The sequence below is a fragment of the Anoplopoma fimbria genome, chromosome 13 (genome assembly GCF_027596085.1).
Source record: "Anoplopoma fimbria isolate UVic2021 breed Golden Eagle Sablefish chromosome 13, Afim_UVic_2022, whole genome shotgun sequence".
Taxonomy (NCBI): Eukaryota; Metazoa; Chordata; class Actinopteri; order Perciformes; family Anoplopomatidae; genus Anoplopoma; species Anoplopoma fimbria.
The window spans coordinates 5880152-5898769 of NC_072461.1; the positions used below are offsets into that span (position 1 = coordinate 5880152).

The window sequence follows — 18618 nt, forward strand, 5'->3', positions numbered from 1 at the left end:
TTTTGATTCTGGACCTGGCCATCATGTTTCTAAGTAACCATACAAATATAGGATTTAAGTGCTGATGACACAGGGAGGGTTTAAACCAGTTGCACATCAGCACTCGTTTAAACTAACGAAGCTAAAACTCATTAATGTCAAAGTGTCTTTTGTCTGCTTTTTTGTCTCCTCTTTGGTCAGTCTTTCAGGATAAATATGGTTATAGATCTTTATTATGTCATTTTATTTGCAAAGTTGCTGTTATTGGTTTTGTTGACTGTTGTGTCTGACACTGCAAAACTACTGCTTGGTTTCGTCAGAGAGCTTTGACTACCCCTTTATGTAAAAAGTACCTTTTTCTGTGTCTGTGTACCTGGAGAGAAATTGTTTTTTTGATTTTTATAAATTTGATTAACTTTTTTTGTTGTTGATTTCATTTGTTTGATTTTTAAAAAAAATTGTATTTCATTCTAGAATGTGGAAAAAAAAATGTGTGAAAGGTTTAAATGATCATAGGTTTTATTGATGATAGAGAATAAAAAATGTTTTATTACCACTATCAAGAATTTGTTTCATGTGGGATTTATTTTTTGGTGCAACCATTAATTGTGATTAAAACTTTGAAACAGGTAAATTACATGTATGGTTGTACAAATGCAAGGAAGGCTTATTTAGTGTCAAAGTTTTTCTGACAAAGAAAGCATTAGAATATTTGAAAACAATGAACAGAATAAAATTACTCAGAATACAATATAATAGTCAAAATGATGATTTAACCCCTCTGGTCTTGCAGATCCGTTTGGTAAACCACTTGTGTCCGAATGCTCATAATACTTAGTATTGCAATTTTTTAATCGTTTTATGTGGTATACACTTGTTTCTAAGTGTCAGATGTTGGTGGTCCAAGCACTTATTCAAGTGGTAAAAAGAGAGGTTGAAAGAAAGAAAGCCCAACAGAGAACAGATGGAAAGAAACAAAAGAGGGAAAACTCAAGAGAGAAACTGAAAAATGTTTTGGGGTTTTGCTTTCTTCAAACTCTGTATCTATCTCTATAAACAAGACATAACGCCGAGCAATACAAAGATACTTGATTCTGTTTTTGAAAATAGCAGTCACTTTCATGATTTCTTGTTTTAAATATATTAATGATTTGTCTAATGTCTCAAAAAGCCTTTCTCCGATAATGTTTGCAGATGACACAACCCTAGTTCTCTCTCATTCAAATTGAAACTCACTAATTATGGAAGCTAATGCTGGTTTAATTACCTATGCTACATGGTTCAGTTTAAATAAATTATCTTTGAATATTGAAAAATCTAACTTTATTATTTTCAGTGGTAAAAAATCATACTCTAAGGATTTAACTAAAATTAAAATTGAGTCTGTTGAAATGCCTCAGGTGTCTTCTACAAAATTCCTGGGAGTTATTGTTGATGAGAGTTTGAGTTGGAGGGAGCATATTGAGTGGGTTAGTAGGAAAATAAATAAATCTACTGGAATAATTAGAAGGGTTAGCCATCTTGTCGATGCAAACTGTCTCCTTATTCTTTATTACAGTATGATTTATCCATATCTTTCATACTGTAATTCAGTCTGGTCCTTCAGAAACGTTTTGTTAGGATTGCTACACGATCGGAGTCACACACCCCATCTGCTCCTCTATTTCAGAAACTTCAGATTCTTACTATATATGACATCAATATTTTTCAAATTTGTGTTTTTATTTATAAGATTCTTTTAGGTGAAGGAAATATTCCTGAACATTTCAAGACCTTCTTCAAAGCAAATTCACAGGTTCATTCTTATTCAACTCGTCAATCTTTAGATCTTCATCTTCCTAAATTATTTACTTCTAGAGGTCAATTTTCGATAAGATTTAGGGGAACCAAATTATGGAATGGCTTTTCACACAAAAAAATGTTCGTCTATTAAAAGTTTTAAAAGATGCTTAAAAGACAACCTTACCCCTTTTTTGTAATTTCTTTCCGTATGTATTATATGTATTCCATGTTTCAGTTTGTATTTTTAATCTGTAGTTGTTGCATTCATAGGGACTTGTAGCATTACTTTTGTGTAGGAGTAAATGCAGGGGTACAAACCCAAATCCCCTTAATCAAAATCAAACCCGGCTTATTCTCACACCCACATAAATGCACACATATGAACTTACACACACACACACACACACACACACACACACACACACACACACACACACACACACACTCATACTCATTCACATCTTGACTCATTGCATTTTCTCTTTGTTTTCTTGTTGTTTATAATGTATTATTATAAATCATATCTTGTAAAAATGCTTTTTCAACAGTATTTCATACCATATGTATTTTCTTTTTGTATTCGGTATTGTATTGTGATTTAGTTTTTTTAATATTATATAGGTGGAGGCTTCGAATAAGCCCAGTGGGCTTTCTTTCTGCCTCTTCCTGCACTGTGATATAATTTATCAATGTTATGTTTTTTGTATTTTTTTCAATTGTGCAAATAAACTAAACTAAATTAATTAAGTGTGCAAACTACAGAAAGTGAGTTGATACGTATACCTCACAGGTAAATGCAGAAGTCCAATTTGTACTTTAAATATCTCATATCTTTTCATTAACGTCTACAGTCACCTGCCATATAAACTTAATTTCATGTTGAAGTAGTTCACTTTGGAATTAAACTGAAGAGATCAAAGGGGTTCTCAGTTTAAAGTATTGTAACTGTTGTTTTTTTACTAAACATTGGGGAGGTAAAAGAAACTTGTCTTTACTGAGACGAATACATTATATCAAAGTGTGTTTAGAGCCACTGTGCGATCTGTGAATAAAACAATCCACAGAGTTCATGTGTTATCTGTTATCTCTCTTCAGTATATCTAAATATCAAATGTCTGTGAAGACTGACTATTCAACTACTATTTACTACTTCAGGGTACACTCCCTTATTTATTATAGCATCCCAAATCTATAACACAGTAATGGTCTCAATTAAATTCAGGACTGTTTAACTTATGAACGTAACACAATAATATCTTATTGAAATTAACCTTACCTTTTTTTCAGTGAGCGAATTTCAGAAATTGAGAAAAAAAGATGATCAACTATAAATCTATATTCATGCACGATTGGTATAATTCAATGTTTGAAGAAAATCTACCTTTCCATAACTATTTTTTATATTTGGATTGTCTTAAAATGGTATTTTGAGTGCCCAAAACAGATTTCATTGTCCTAACAAAACACTAAAAAAAAGTGACATTCTGTTCGATTAAGGAATTAAATGATAATAAGTAAAGACATGTTTTATTATATGTGTGACAGTTGCTGGTCAATTGGACAATTGGTTCCCTGGCCTGGAAAGTATCTCTACCACTGCTGTTGGTTGTGTCTTTTGAATCTCATACGTGTGTTGAAACTTTACTCTGCACTTACAAAATAATTCACATTGTTAGTGGTTCTTCTCTGCAGATTATCCCGTCTAGATTTCACAATGGACGGATGCAGATGAAACTGGTGCCGTAAGTAAAAACAAGATACTGCAGTCCTCCCACGCTCAACATTTTCATTCAAATAAGCACATCAATACATAGAAAGGTTTCATATGATTGAACAATCATTATTATTATTATTACAGCTCTTCTTTCAAAGCCTTCACAAAACAGCTTAGAAAACATTTCCATCGGCCAGATACTTGCGTAAAAGCACCTCGACTTGTGTCCAACTCTCGTGTACACAAACACACAAACACACACACACAAACAAATAAAGATTTTCACAGATGCAGATGTGGATATTGTCAGTCATTTAGGTCCATGTGTGAGTTCTCTGGTCTGGTTTCATCTTTCGTTCGGGTGAAAAAAAGAATCAAGTGTATCAAACACTCCTTTATACAACTTAACAGTTAGGTGTATCACGCACACACGTACAAACACAGACCAGATCAGGGCCATTGCACACTTGTTCAGATGAGGGACTTGTATTTGCAGCTAATGGTCCTTATGATGACATAACAATCAACCCGCGATGCAAAGCAGAATCAGATAATCTTGACGACAGGAAAATACTTGTGAGCTGAGAAGTCAAACTCTGGGAGCACCTAGGGATGCAGAAAAAATAGTGTTCACAACATGGAACATTTACCAACATGAACATAAACCTATCACAATGTATGTTTATACAGAACTAAATGATAATCCAGGCGATGTGCATGTCGCGTTACCTTGGTCTCCTTCTTGTGGCCTCCAGCCAGGAGCTTCATAACTACGATGTTGGGTTTGGCCACCTTTAGTATACGGTTCACCTGTTATCAATCATAAACCGTTATTGATGGTTGAGAAAAGGTAAAAACAAGAGTACAATCTTACCATTTCAATTAGTTAAGAGCACTACAGCAGAAAATCATTGACCCAATAAAGCTGAGGCCATGCTTTGGAATGATTGAACGGTTTGAAAGGGTCTAGATAAGAAAATCTTTTCAAGAATAGATTTTGAACCTTGGGACTCATAGCTCCCTGGTAAATGAAAATAGAACAAAACACAACATTTCCTTTAACAGTATGCATTTAATAAAAAGCAGTTCATTTTCCTTACCTCAGGGTCCGGGCTGGGCACATTTTCTAGGATGAGCTTGGCCTGCTGGAAGTGTTTGCTGGCGGCCATGTAGAGGTCAGCCGAGCCTGGCGGAGGATTGTACTTCTTTAGATCGGACATCTCCTGGAGAGGGTGAGAAGGGAAAAGTTAAAGAGCAGGAAAATCAAACAAAAGTAAAAAAAAAAAGGAAACTATTTGAAAAAGGAAAGGTGATGGGTATTTGATGAGGGAAAAAAAGAGCGAAATTAAATGAGTGGTGGAGAAATGGAAATACAGTAATGGTTTCAAAGAACGGGGGACTTCCAAACCGACAGTACCTTGAACTGGATATAGTGCACAGGTGGGGGGGTGACCACGCTGTTGAAGGGGGCGAAGCGATGCTCGTAGCGAACCTGCTCGCTGTCCAACTCAAACTGAGGCTTACGCACCTTCCCGTCCATATCCAAGGCTACCATAGTCTGAGGAGAGACACAGAGGATGGATAATACAGCAGTGTGTGTCACATGACATAGAAGAGAGGTCAAAAGTGAATCTGTGCTGATGCCCTACCTTGTACATGCCGGCACACATGTTCTGGTATGCTTGGCTCATGGTGATCTCCTTGCTTAGAGGGCGAACTGTAGAGGAACCCCAAACTTCAAATAATTATTATAATGAGCACCTACTGTACAGGAAACTCTCACTTCCACATTTAATGACGTGGTCATACTCTTACCTCAGCCACAGATACTACAATAGAGCATACCTTTTTTCTTCTTCTTGGTTTTTTTGCTGCTGCGTCCTTTCACCTGCTCCTCCATTAGCCGCTCTTCTGCCATCTGGGAGGAGTCGGCTCTGCTCAGAGTGGACATCAGCCATGCGTAAAGGAACTCGGACAGGTACCTGCAGTCAGAAACAAACACGCATTCATTCACAGATGATTAAAAGTGCGCCTGTGAACTCAGAGATTCAGAGTTACCTGCAATAGACAAATCAAAATGTGTGTGCTCTCACCAGTAGATGTAGTAGTACTCATGCATGCTGTACAGCTCCAGTTCAAAGCCGCTCAGCAGGTATTGGATCATGATCCTCAGGTTATGGTAGAGGATCCAGGTGCCAAGACAGGCCAGATGCTGCCGCTGGGGCTCAAGTTTCATCAGCAAGCTATGCAGCGCTGCATCCACCTTCTCTGCCTGCAGAGCACAAAAGAAGAGTTAAGTTGTTGGTTTATGAATTATAAAAAAAAACACACCTGTCCTCAGATCATTACATTACATTACATTACATTACAGTCATTTAGCAGACGCTTTTATCCAAAGCGACTTACAGGAAGTGTATTCAACATAGGTATTCAAGAGAACTACTAGTCACCAGAAGTCATAAGTGCATCTCCTTTCTTAAACAAGCATCTTAAAGCATAAACCAGAGCAAAAGTATAGTGCAGAGGCAAATTACTACGAAAACAATAATTGCAACAGACTAATACGAATATAATAAGTGCTACATCAGGTGACATATCTCTGCCTAACTTGTGTGGTGCAAAAACGCTGTTGCTGCATTTGAATATAATAAAAAACTGAATAAGAGGAACACGACAGAGGAAACAGCTGCCCTTCACCTCGTCCTGCAGTGTGGCAAACTCTTCAAGAATGTGACCCAGCTTGTCTCTCTGTCGAGCTCGGTTGTGTCCGTGGATCTGGATCAGACTGCAGAACGGCTGCAGGGAGAGTTGACAAGACACAAACAAATAAAACACACAGCTTGACAACTTGCCTGTTCATGTTGGAGGCTAATGATAGACAAGCACATACTTTCTGTGTTCCAACCCAACTTCTAAAATAGCAAAAATCACAAATTCCTCGAACAGCAGAAATGAATATGTCCTGTCACCCTAAGTCTCACTAGATATCACGGCTCTCATTGAATTCTCTTTTTGGGAAGCAATACTACAGCTCTCCACCTAAACTATTCACTTATAATTCTACTACTGAAACCAACTGAAAACAGGCAATAAAGTTCACAAAGCAACCTCATGCACCAGACTACAGCTTTGAGCAGTAGAGGCTACATACCCTGGAGCAGTGCGTAACAAAGGAGTCAATGTAGTCTTTGGCCTGGTGGTTGTTGAACAGACAGCACCTGGAGACACACACACACACACACACACACACACACACACACACACACACACACACACACACACACACACACACACACACACACACACACACACACACACACACACACACACACACACACACACACACACACACACACACACACACACACACACACACACAATAAGCTTGACACAGCTGATCTTGATACACAATGAGCAAGAGAGTTGCCATATCATGCTCGCACCAACAGAAAAAACCACGCTCCAAATCAGCCCTTTAAATAACTTAAAAATGTGAATGGCATTAAATGAGTCACTTGTTTATTGACAGTCTTACTTGTAGGAGAGGACCGGCGGGCTGACGAAGTATCTTAGAGCATCTTTAATCATGTCCTGCATCAGGTGGGTCCCAAACACTTTCTTATTATCTATCAGGAACGTTGTCTGGATATAGGAAAACAATCCCTTTAGTTCTCATACAACTTGTGTTAAACTGATACGTTTTTTAATTATGAGATGATAAGATATCATCTATGGTGTTATTTTTTTGTTACATGTACACAAACCACCTACTCTGAAGGCATCAGAAGAAAAAGCAGTGATGGCATTATTAACTCACCTGTAGTAGAGATCTGGAGAGCACACAGGGAGACTGCTCACTGAACTCACAAAAGAAGTCCTGTAAAGAAAACAACACAAACACTCTATTCATAAAGTTTCAATTCATATGCCGTTATCATGTTTAATGTCCTACAAAACATGTGTATGTATGGCGAGATGACCACTTAAGAAAATGTCTGATAGAAAGTATTTTCAAACTAAGCAATCCAACAATCACAGACAAGAGCAGAAGCTGCCTTTTAAAGGTTACTGGTTCAGACAGCATAGTAATGGCATACTGTGTTTACCAGTATGCCATGCAGGTTGGTGGTGTTGATGACGTCACAGACAGTCTTGATGCGTTCTATGAGTTTGCCGAAGTAAGCCACCATGTCCTCCCTCTTGATGATCTTGGCGTAGCGAGGAAAGGTAGGTGGCAGCAGTCTCTGGTTTACCAGCGGCTCAAAGCCCATCATGATGGGATGGTCTGCACCATTCACAGAAAATTAAAAACACAAAAGGTTAATAGAGGTCACATGTTAAGTAATCTTCCCTTCCCGGTGGCCTCAGCACCTTTAACAGACTTGTTTTAGCTCTGTGTTTGGACCTTTTTTAAAAGGTAGAGGAGGTATTTTTAGTGTGTGTTGTATTGTAACTGTCTTTGTTGCCATGACAACTTATTAAAAGGGCCAGTGTGTACGATTCAGTGGCATCTAGCAGTGAGGTTGCAGATTGAAACCAACTGAAACTTCTCCCATGTGCCAAAGGTGTAGGAGCTCAAAGTGGCTGATGCAAAAACGTGTACGGCCCTGTCTAGAGCCAGTGTTTGGTTTGTCCATTCTGGGCTACTGTAGAAACATGGTGTGCAACATAGCGGACTTCGTGAAGTGGAACAATCCCTTTTGTAGATATAAACGGCTCGTTCTAAGGTACCAAAAACACAACAATTCTTACTTACAGATGAATATACATTAAATAAAACAAACTTATAAATCAATAGATTCCCCTAAATGCCCGCCTAAAAGACAAAAGTATTGCCCGGGAAAAGTAAAAGGCCACATTAGGGCTAGTAAATCGTGCAACTCAAAAAGAAAACAACACGTGTTTTATTCCAGAGCTAACGAATCAAGTAGCTAAGGAGTGAACCATCTCACTTCCTTCTCATCTCTGTTGAGAGTTGCACAAGCTTAGAACCGATCATGCACTCGTGAGCAGGTGGTGCGGGGTAAAGACAAAGTTTATGAGCTCATTGAGCTCAATGGAAACAATGACAATTAATCTTTGTTGTTATTGTTATTTTATAGCCGTTAATGAATAACACATTTTGTGTATGGGCACGTAAATTCCGGACATGGGGCAAGTGAATAAAAATCATTAACAATGAACCCTGCCTCTGAGTTTATGCGAGTGTGTATGTTACCTCCTTTAGTGGTGTCATTCTGTGACTGGATGCCGTGCTGAATACTGGAATGCATGGCTGACAAGAGATCAGCAGCCTGGGCCACGAGCTTCTGGGCTTCGCCCACCGAGCTGGTCTGATAAAGAGAAAACCGTAAACAAAAACACACATAACAAAGAAGAAAATGTTTAATTCAACAAGAGCCTGCAAATCCACTTTAAAGCAATCCTCTGCATCCACAACTGTGTGTGTTTTTATGGGTATTACCTCTTTCTTGGTAAAGGTGATCAGTGCAGTCAGGAGAAGGCGTGTGAACTTGATTCTATTGAAAAGTGCCAAGAACTGCTGATGCTGGAAAATAAAGTATGAGAACATTAAACAGGATCAAGTGTACATGCAAAGCTATTAATACATATATTTCCTAATTTGTCTATCAAGCTTTACAAGGCATGATAAATAACAAACCACCCAGACAAAGTCCATTTTTGGGTCAGATTTTTCCATCCTTCATTATTATTATTATTACTGTAATGAAAGAGCTGGAAATTCCAAAGAAGAGTCTCCAGAGGTCATATGAGCCTCACACTCTGACAGACAGTAGACGGAAAACAAGTTTTAACAGGCAGATTGAGAAAGGGGTTTCGAGGTTTACTTTGTGGCTGAAATGAAGGGATACTCACAAAATGAATAAAGACCGGCGACGCAATCTGATTGTCTACTTTCATTTGTATTTGATGTTGAAAATGCATCACGTCAGTCAAAAGCAACTTTTGTTAAGCTTTCAAAGGATATAAATGCTATTCCAAAGATATATGCGTTTAACAAACCCTCCATAGACATGGAGGAATGACCTGACGTACCTCCAGCTCAACCTCTGGGTTTCGCTGCTCACCCTGTCGACTGCGCGTGCTCTGAGGCAGTGGGAGAGAAAAACAATATATAACCAATGACATACTCAGCATTCTTATCAGCATTAAATTAGTTGAAATGGAAAAGACTGTGGCTTAAACTCGCCGAGAACAAATACCTTAACCTTCCTCTGTAACTCATCCTCCACGTCTTTCAGCATACCTAACAGGAAGAGCAAATATGAGAGAAAGACATTACCTCAGCTTTATTTCTCTGAAACAACAGTATTACTCAGCAGGGGCCTAAGTACAGTACATGTACAGCTGTAGACTCAATGATCTATCACAGTACAGTACTTATACCTGTCACTCGCAGGTCTGAGACATTGTTGGCCATCTTGAAGCCATAGGTCATGGCCTGGAAATCCTCCTACAGAAAAATATACAATAAATCAGCATTTTCAACATTTAAATATGACACTGAGTTATCAATGGCCTGTTGTAATTTTAACTTAAACAAATGTTTACATAAATGCCATTGGACAAAGCAGACACATCAGTAAAATGGTAAAAAAAAAACATCCCAGACCCCCCACGGACTGTAAAAGCTTAGGTAAACGCTCAAATGTAGGAAGTTGCTTACCTCCTCGAACACAGCAGCCTTGTTCACTTTCTCCCGGGCGATGTCACACACCTTCAGGATGCCCAGGGCAAAGGCTTTGAGGGCTGGCTCTTCAATCAGGTCCGGGTTATGGACGTACAGACAGGTGAACACAGTCTGCGCCAGGGAGTGGCCCTCCAGCCACGTGATCTGTGAATATACACAAACACACACACATGAGTGCTGGGTTTCCTGCAGTGGGGCTGATCTAAATTTCAATAGGATTCAATCCCTAGAAATTCAAACACCTTCATGACTTTTACATTTTTCTATTTTTTATGTTAGTTATTTCAGAAAAAAAGAAAATAGTTAAGTTTCGAAGTTGGTTTCGAAGTTGGATTGCCATTTAATATTTATAATGCCATTTTTCGTATTCTCTGGCAAAATCACAAACATTTAAATTCTCTACGACTTCTCAAGACAATTTATCAAATGTTTTCTGTCTGCACTACATCTCTCCAAATTCAACAACATTGCAGAAAACCATCAACCAGTGGGAATTACTTGACCAGTGATCTTGAATAACACAATAACTCTGTCACCACTCTTTTTTCATTTCACTGTGGAGGGGAGTTATTCAGAAGGGAAAATATGCCATTTGTGGGTCAGTAAAATGCAAACATCTTCATTTATATTACTCACAAAATGCAAACATTTACAGAAAGTGAAGAAAGTGACTCACCAAACAGCAGAAAGATGTGTCTATGATCCCAATCAGCTCAGGAAGACTAAGGTCTTTCACCTTAATGGCCCCTTCCTAAAACGACCACGACAGTAATACAAATGAATTAGGACTAAGTGGTTCATTTTACTGTTTATATATTTAAAATAAATAATAACTTAACTAGACAATGCAATCAGAGTTGTACATTTAAATTTTTACAAAATTAGGATTTCTGTATTGATCCCTAAGAATTTACAGTTATTGTATGGCAGCGGTACTGTACCTTGATAGCTTGTTCAAAGTTGAGCACTTTCCTGTTGACCTGGTTTCCAATCATTCCTGCGTCCATCTTAGGATCCATCATCTCTATGGCCGACATGGCCTCAAATAGGCCAAACCTGCCACCATAGCAAATCGATTAGTGTCTGTGTTGTATGTGCGTTTACAAATGTTCAACAAAACCTACTGATCTAATAAGCTGATGCAGATACCAGTATGGTAAATTCAAACCTGTTTTATTGTAATTATTCTGTCTTGTCAATGTTATGAAGTCTCTGAAACAGTGTATAAACAATTGGGGCATAAAAACACTCTCAGCTCAATATTTTGAGAGTGTAAGCACACAGACTATTGAAAGTGTTTATTGTGTTTTTTCTAATTGAAGTGAACTGTCTCTTTAAAGTCTGAGCGTGCAAAAAATAACTACTCACAGTTTGTCATGAAGCAACTCTCCAAGGTTCAACTCTGCATGAATTAAGGATGAGGACAAGGAAAGAGAAAAGAAGGAACACGTCAGTAGCTTTTATAACTGCACACATACGACACACTCACACAACCACTTGCAGAGTCTGTACCTTTGCATGCGCCCTTGAATTCATGTGTAATATCAATCCAGTTGGCATTGTTCTTCATCTTTTCTGGGATGCCTAGCCCCCAGCCAGCATCATCATCGTCAACTGCTGACTTCATCACCATTGTGACTACAAAAGAGAAACACAAAGTGTACCAGGATACATTTTTCCAAAATATTACAAAAAGTCAGATATTACAAGCATTATTTTAAATAGGGGGAAATGTAAAAATATTTGGTGTCTGACTGCAAAACAGATCATGTCAACATAACATTCATTGAGGGTCATTCCCTGTTCACACGCTTCAAGTAGACCTCCCCTGTCAGACATTTTGCTTTACCATAGCAAGATAACACAGGTGTAACTAAATCATTAATGATGGCTCACATCAATTTGAGTGTGACAGTAAGTCGTGCCAGTGGGCCTGCAAGAACATTAACTCCAAAACAGGCCACCATAAATGAAATGCAGCCCTTATCTATGTTATTAATAAAACCTGTCTTCAAAAGTCAAACTATCCATAGTAAGAAAACCCAGCATTATATGATTGACTTAAGCGGGTCAGGTGAAGAGCCAATGAAGCGCCTCTTTATATATTTTCTAACCTTTAACTGAAAAATACACATTAACATTCACACAATCATTTACTACATTTATTCACATTCTCCAAAGGTTAGATGGCAAACAGTCTTCTTGCTGATCAAGCTTTAAACACACTTAAACAGCTATGCATGTTCTGCAGGGAGCTGTATGTTCTAAAAAACATTTACACAATAATGTTTACACTTAAACTCTACTGCTGCAAAGCTGAACATTAGGTTTATTATGTTCTCAGGCAACAGGAGAGGATTAACATCAAGCCCTGTGAACTGAATCTTAAATTAGAGCCTAAAAAGGAGTAAATTGTGCGCCTGAGTGCACTGGAAAGTCTCAGCCTTTGAAACAAAGAACATGTCAGTACTGTGATGACTCCAAAGAGGGTCGGTGGGAGATGTTTTGGGCAAAAAACTCTTCCATTTTCGTATGACTGATTATTGAGGGGTGTATTTATTCAATAATAGTTCATGCACATCTATCAGATATTAATGTAATGAAATACATTTCTAGGGAGAGATTTACTATGAAAAGTATTTATTCAATAAGGCAACAACTGCAGCCAGTCACGTGATGTGTGTGTTATATGAACACACTAAAATCTAAAATAATTATATTTAGGTCAAAGAAGATAGTGATGCATTTCCTTCAGTCTGTGGGTGAGAGACAATAAACGTAGCTATCCAACATGTCAATAGAATCACGTTACCAAAGAGGGTAACAGTGTGTCAGCTTATTATTGTGGCTCCATCGTCTAAACATGTGTAATGAGTTAACAGACATTTGTAATGCTTACAAAACCGACGTACGTTACACAAATACATTTCAGACTCCTTATCCAAGGTATCAAAAGACGTGAGATGCATAGGACATGTTTGCTAACGACCACCAACCTTAAAGTAGCTTGTAAATCGTGTCCTAACAAGCTAATGTTGCCCACAGTGGATCTTTCCTGTGTTCAAAGCTTGATTATATCATAACAAAACAATAGGACTCTTATTAAAACCCCACATCATGTAAATGAGCACGTACCTTAGTATTTTGTATTAACCATGTAGCTAATAGAGATCTCTTCAACGACTGTACAAATCGGCGCATAATTACTACGTCATAGGCCACTTCCAACATGGGAGATGTAGTCCTTATTTGTCATGATGGAGCTCAAGCCCAGCATGGCCAGTTTATAGTTTGAGCCCCGGTCAGTTCAAGGTACAAAACTTTATAAATGATATACTTTGATGAATGTCATGATGCATGAGGCTCATTATGGAGATTTCTATCCTCTTCTTAACTGCACCCCAAAAAACCACGCAGAGACAACGTACTCTCGCGTTGTTCACCGTCAAGCCCCTCTGACAGTCGGGACTGGTCTCATCACAACATCATCAGGGCGTTTCAGGCAACGCTCAGACGACCAGTAGCGGCCCCCCCTTATCTTGGTATCGGTCCACCCTGCATGGGACAGCAGTTCCTCTCCAGACAGGTTCGTACAACCCTCGCTCTCGTTACTAATATGCAGGTGTAATGCTCCAGCTAATGTCGCCTGTGTGCGCTTTATTGTTAGCATATCCCTTGGTTAGCATGCCCGCTGCAGCAGACAGGCGGCCGTTAATGAGTGACTAGTCCAGCAGGTGCAGCAGACAGCAGCTTCTCAGCCCAGCTAGGGTATTTCACTTAGCATCTTGTAAAACAGCCTTGCATAGCTGTTTACGTGGCTAACAATAGCCTTATAACGGTGACTAACCCATATGTCCCTGTGGCTTTCCATGTTTTTTTTAAAATAGATTTTTGGATTGTGGTTTTGTGGAAGGAGGCAGCCCTATGGAGGTATTGTGTTCAGGCCACCATCTGTCCCGTGTAAGCTGACCACCACAACATGTCAGTTTTGCAAATGCTCTGGGGGGGAAAAAAGCTTCAAAAGATTATCCTTTTAACACACAAGGGTCTTTATGATCTGATCCAGCTGCTCCTTCTCAGCTCATAGTGACCTGGCATCCTCAGGTGTGGTCATTTGTAATGTTACCTGTCCAGTAAAACTGGACTTTTGCAGTCTGACAATGCGGTTTTTGGGAAAAAAAAATCCTGACTTGGCCTGAATTGAGGTTAGTCAGCTTATTTAAGAGCTTCTTTTTAATTGAAAAACACTTTCAACTTCTTAATGTTGTGTGGTGCTATTTTCTTTCCTTACCTGTATTATGTATTTTTGTTTTATTGGTTACAAATGTTATGTATCATTGTCATTTTAAGAACCTTATAATGTTGTTAAGTTACATGTAATAAAACATCTTTATCAAACAATAATGGTGTTGACTAATAGCTTCACATTTTACAGTAGCATTATTTATGACTCATTTTATCTCATCCCATAAATGCTCCTGTATTCACTGTGTGACTTGATCTAATCCAGGACTCCTGAGAGACCTGTGGAAATTCACTTTACCAATGCTGTAATCATTTGCTAGACTTTTTTGCTGAATAAAGAATAATTTTTTCTGTTTTTAAATAAATGTTGCTGAATGCCTTTTTCCAAACTTTGTGTTCAAATTACATTATCTACGGGTCTATTGTCTCGAGTCATTTGAGATCTGCAGCATGTAGGGCGGCCTCTTTGTCTCGTGTAAAATCAGTCAGGCGGTTCTGTATATCTGATAGTAAGTCTGTCCTGGTAAATTCAATATGAGCCAATCTCTCTGCAGCTGTATGTCGTCCCAGCACTTCCCAGACAGGTCATTAGTTTGTAACAGGGCTAACTCATATGTGCAGTTCAACGCATTCACAGCTACAGTAAGCAGTTTAGGTTGATTGGCATCTGGTTTTCGCATAGTTGCAGGCCTGAGATTACAACAGAGGGATTTCAGTGGGATCTCTTTTGGTGCAATGGGCAAAGCTGTGTATGCTTGTACTTTTTTTTTGTCATTGCAGTCTTTATTTTATTTCTCTTACAGATGACATGAAATGTTGAAGTTGTAAAAATGAACAAACCCAAAATGGCCACAGAGAAAGGGTGAGTTGCCATGCCATTTGAAGACAAACTCATTCATTTGCATACACAAAAAACACATGTACAGGCTGTGATATGTATTATGATTGTGTTTCTGTGAGTTACTATGTGTTCACATATTCTCTCTCTCTTCTCTCTCTTTGTGTTGCACTGTGTCGGAAAGAAAGCTTGTTTGTGCAACACAGCAGATAATTAGTTGGCATTGCTTGAACCGTCCATAAGTTTTTGTCATTATTACTGAAAATAACACTCATCATTAATGCAGAGGAAACATCTTTGGATAAACCTTTTAGTGTATTTGCAATGATCAAGTTTAAATATATATAATTTGTTCATTTTCTAGTTATTCCGTGGTCATGTCAATTATATAACTTATGCAGTGTGTTTATTTAGGCGTTACTTCCGCTTCAGTATGTTTTTCTTTGTCCAGTCTTACGTACTTTTTCATCATTCGCTCCATTTTTCCATTATTTTTTTTGTCTCCTGCACAGGCATGCATATACACGCGCACACACACAGACTCCATCTATGTGTCTTTATAAGGACATATCAGAAACTCCGGTCCGTTGGGTACAATCACAGAGTTTTGATTTTCTCTCCCATGTTTGCCGTTGCTGTACCAACAGCTGACCTCTAACCTCGTGTTTCCAGCTGAGCGCCACTGAGCTAAGATTATAAACGGGGGATGGGTCACTATCCCAGAAATGGTGAAGCTCCAGGAGTCCGCCACTCAACTTCAGTGAAACGAATGAAATAGATATTAAAGTCGGTAATCAAACACGGCTTCACAATTGTATTTTTTTTTGCCATTACACTGTATTACAGAAAAAGCTATTTTCATAGGCTATTATTTTGGCTAAGACTGTTAACTCACTGTGGTCATATACGGGCATTTGCACATATAAGGTGCTGCTTTTCTGTTTGTTCTACAGTGCCACCCAGTGTTAGATAAACTAAAACTGATCCATCATTGTAATCCTAGAAATTGTAGCAGGAAATCATGGCAGATTTTTCTTTAAGCACATGCTTATGTATTAAAGCATCCACTTTCCTTCTATATGCATGATCATGATGCCATACGCTGTGTGTGGGCCTTACACTGATCTCTGCCCTTTACAGATGGACTTGAATAATATATTTTTGTCTTTTTTCATAATTTCCTCACATGCTTAAGCAGGAGTAAATTTCTGAATAAAGCTATTATGCTAAATATGTTCCTCCTAAAGGTAAAAATGTGTGTGTGTGTTTCCAGCGTTCCCAGTAACTCCAGAGTGCTGATGCTCCTGGGCCAACTGGAGAGGATGAATGGAGAGGCCATGATGAGGGATGTCGAAACGGCAAGACAGGTCACTGCAAAGATATTTCATCTCATACAGACACAGGGTGAGAGGAAACGCATAAAATAACAATGCAATCTACTGTACTCAAACTGAAAACAATAGAAAATAATAAGAGACAAGTAATATGTTTATAGTGGTGTAATGGTTGTGTGTGTGTGTGTGTGTGTGTGTGTGTGTGTGTGTGTGTGTGTGTGTGTGTGTGTGTGTGTATCTGTATGTCTGTCCACGACTAATCTCACATACTGCCTGACTGATCAGCCCCATATTTTTTGTTCATCTCTTGTGGTTGTGGTGATTCACACTTTATGAAAAACTATTGGCCGCCATTGACTACTGACTTCTCACTTCTCTTAACCGGCATGCAATCGTGTAGGCTAAAAACAAGCCTTACCCAGTCAGTTCCAGGCCACATTTGGCCTTTGTCGTGGCTCAAAAAATGACATCCACAGAAAAAGTTAGATAATTTCCATACCCAATTTATAAAAATCCACTAAAGTTAGGCACCATGCAATATGTATAAAGCGCTGTTTTTGTTATCTTAGCCACCATCTTGATTGTAATGGGAGCTGGAAGGGACAATTGAGTGAGATTCAACTCTTCTTTGTTTTGGAGGGGAGAGATGGACACACCTGGCGGAGATATGCACTCTACTGAGTGCACTTTTCCAGTTAAGAATGTGTTCAGGGCAGTTGCTGTGTAAATAGAGATGGGTTAGTGCACCTGTAGGCAAAGTGTGGATGGATTGTTAGTGTCTCCAGATCTGGTACTCTGATTACTCTTTTGAAAGGAGAGTTGAGAAGAAGATGTGACAGCAGAAGAAGGCACCGTGCAGTGTCGCTGTGAGGAACAGACTGAAACATCAGTGTCTCTGATAGCAGGATGCCTCTCTGCAACTCTAAGGAGCTGGATTTAATAGCAATCTCTGATGCAAACATCATTGCTCTAGTGCTTTAACAAATAGCTGATTCATGTATTTGTCAAACTGACAAATATATGAAATGTCATTTTTTTTTAAGCAAAAGTGCCAACTTACAACCTTTGAAATTTTAGGATTTGCTGCTTTTCTCAATTTGATATCATTGTAAAATTAATATCTTTGTATATTTGTGTTTGTTTGTACAAAACTAGCAATTTGAAGACATAATCTTGGTCTCTTGGAAATTGTCATGTGCATTTTTTACTACTTTGGAACCATTGATAGACTAAATGATTAATCAGGTAATTGAAAAATTCATCAAATATTGATGAAAGATTAATCTATAATGAAAATAGTTGATACTTGCAGCCATTACTTAAGAAAATATTAAGAAAAGTGTACCAGAATACGAGAGATTTGACATTTTTAAGATAACCTAGAAAATTCCATATTTTTGCTCTGAAGCTAGAAGTTTTTAGTGAATGCGTTTTTTTTTTTTTTTTACTGTGGATTTTTTGAGCGAGGGACAACATGTAATCACTTGAGTCAACCTTAGTGGAGCCTTTGTGTGAAAGTGAAGAATTCAGCTGAATCATTGCGTATTTTCAGCCTTCTGGTATACTTTGAACGTATTCACTATAGGTGTTCATGAATTCCGTCCTTCTTCTTCCCATAATTCATTGCGTCCTTCCTCCCCCTTCAAAGTAAACTCGTAGTAAATCCATCATGACTGAGGGGCACAGTGGAAAGGCTTCTGTCTGTGACCCTGTCAATCATGAAACATCAGCTGTTCTTCTCTCTTCTCCTGCTTGGCTGTCTGTCACACCCTGCCTACAGCCTCAACTTGAAATGTGCATGAGTGTGACGTTGGTTAGGGGGAAGGAGTGGGTCTGTGACCCTGTTCACAGTAACTATACACCTCAAGACGGACTTTGCTGTACTCTTGTCTCATGTTCAGAGTTTTTGGAGCAGGAGGCAGTCAAGAGATACCTAGAGAAAGAAAAAGGATGATAGGCAGAAGGGAAAGCCAGGAGTTATAAATGGGGCAGTCGTAAACTCATACATCTGATA

General features: G+C 38.6%; 2 protein-coding genes across 7 annotated transcripts in view; one reads left to right on the plus strand and one right to left on the minus strand.

The window, feature by feature from the left end:
- Positions 1-3291: 3291 nt before the first annotated feature.
- Positions 3292-13408, minus strand: naa35 (N-alpha-acetyltransferase 35, NatC auxiliary subunit). 2 transcript variants are annotated; one of them, XM_054610191.1, is made up of 23 exons: positions 13323-13408; positions 11700-11825; positions 11556-11589; positions 11129-11243; positions 10864-10938; positions 10164-10331; positions 9884-9950; positions 9700-9743; positions 9533-9583; positions 8940-9023; positions 8694-8808; positions 7582-7760; positions 7293-7352; positions 7011-7117; positions 6627-6693; positions 6173-6271; positions 5569-5747; positions 5321-5457; positions 5125-5192; positions 4893-5033; positions 4576-4698; positions 4205-4285; positions 3292-4081 (listed from the first exon to the last, which is right to left on the minus strand). In XM_054610191.1, exons 2-23 carry the CDS (start codon positions 11818-11820, stop codon positions 4022-4024), a joined length of 2175 nt encoding a protein of 724 aa, XP_054466166.1. In that variant the 5' UTR covers positions 11821-11825; positions 13323-13408; the 3' UTR covers positions 3292-4021. The 2 variants fall into 2 exon arrangements, with proteins under 2 accessions (XP_054466166.1, XP_054466165.1); XM_054610190.1 differs by having other exon boundaries at positions 5125-5210.
- A 20-nt stretch (positions 13409-13428) lies between these two features.
- The window catches only part of agtpbp1 (ATP/GTP binding carboxypeptidase 1), a 29070-nt gene continuing 23880 nt past the window's right edge, over positions 13429-18618 (plus strand). For all 5 annotated transcript variants that reach the window (XM_054610185.1, XM_054610186.1, XM_054610187.1 and 2 more), the window contains exons 1-4: positions 13429-13499; positions 13605-13773; positions 15236-15294; positions 16544-16674. In XM_054610185.1, coding sequence (XP_054466160.1) covers positions 15263-15294; positions 16544-16674 — 163 coding nt within the window. In that variant the 5' untranslated portion in view covers positions 13429-13499; positions 13605-13773; positions 15236-15262. The remainder of the gene's footprint in view (positions 13500-13604; positions 13774-15235; positions 15295-16543; positions 16675-18618) is intronic.

Bases quoted from the DNA above. Each gene is read 5' to 3' on its own strand.
- naa35 (XM_054610190.1), bottom strand. From the start codon at position 11,820: ATGGTGATGAAGTCAGCAGTTGACGATGATGATGCTGGCTGGGGGCTA. The intron at 10,332-10,863 runs GTGAGTCACTTT...GTATATTCACAG, and splicing joins ACACATCTTTCTGCTGTTTG to ATCACGTGGCTGGAGGGCCA. The intron at 9,584-9,699 runs GTATTTGTTCTC...CCACTGCCTCAG, and splicing joins AGTTACAGAGGAAGGTTAAG to AGCACGCGCAGTCGACAGGG.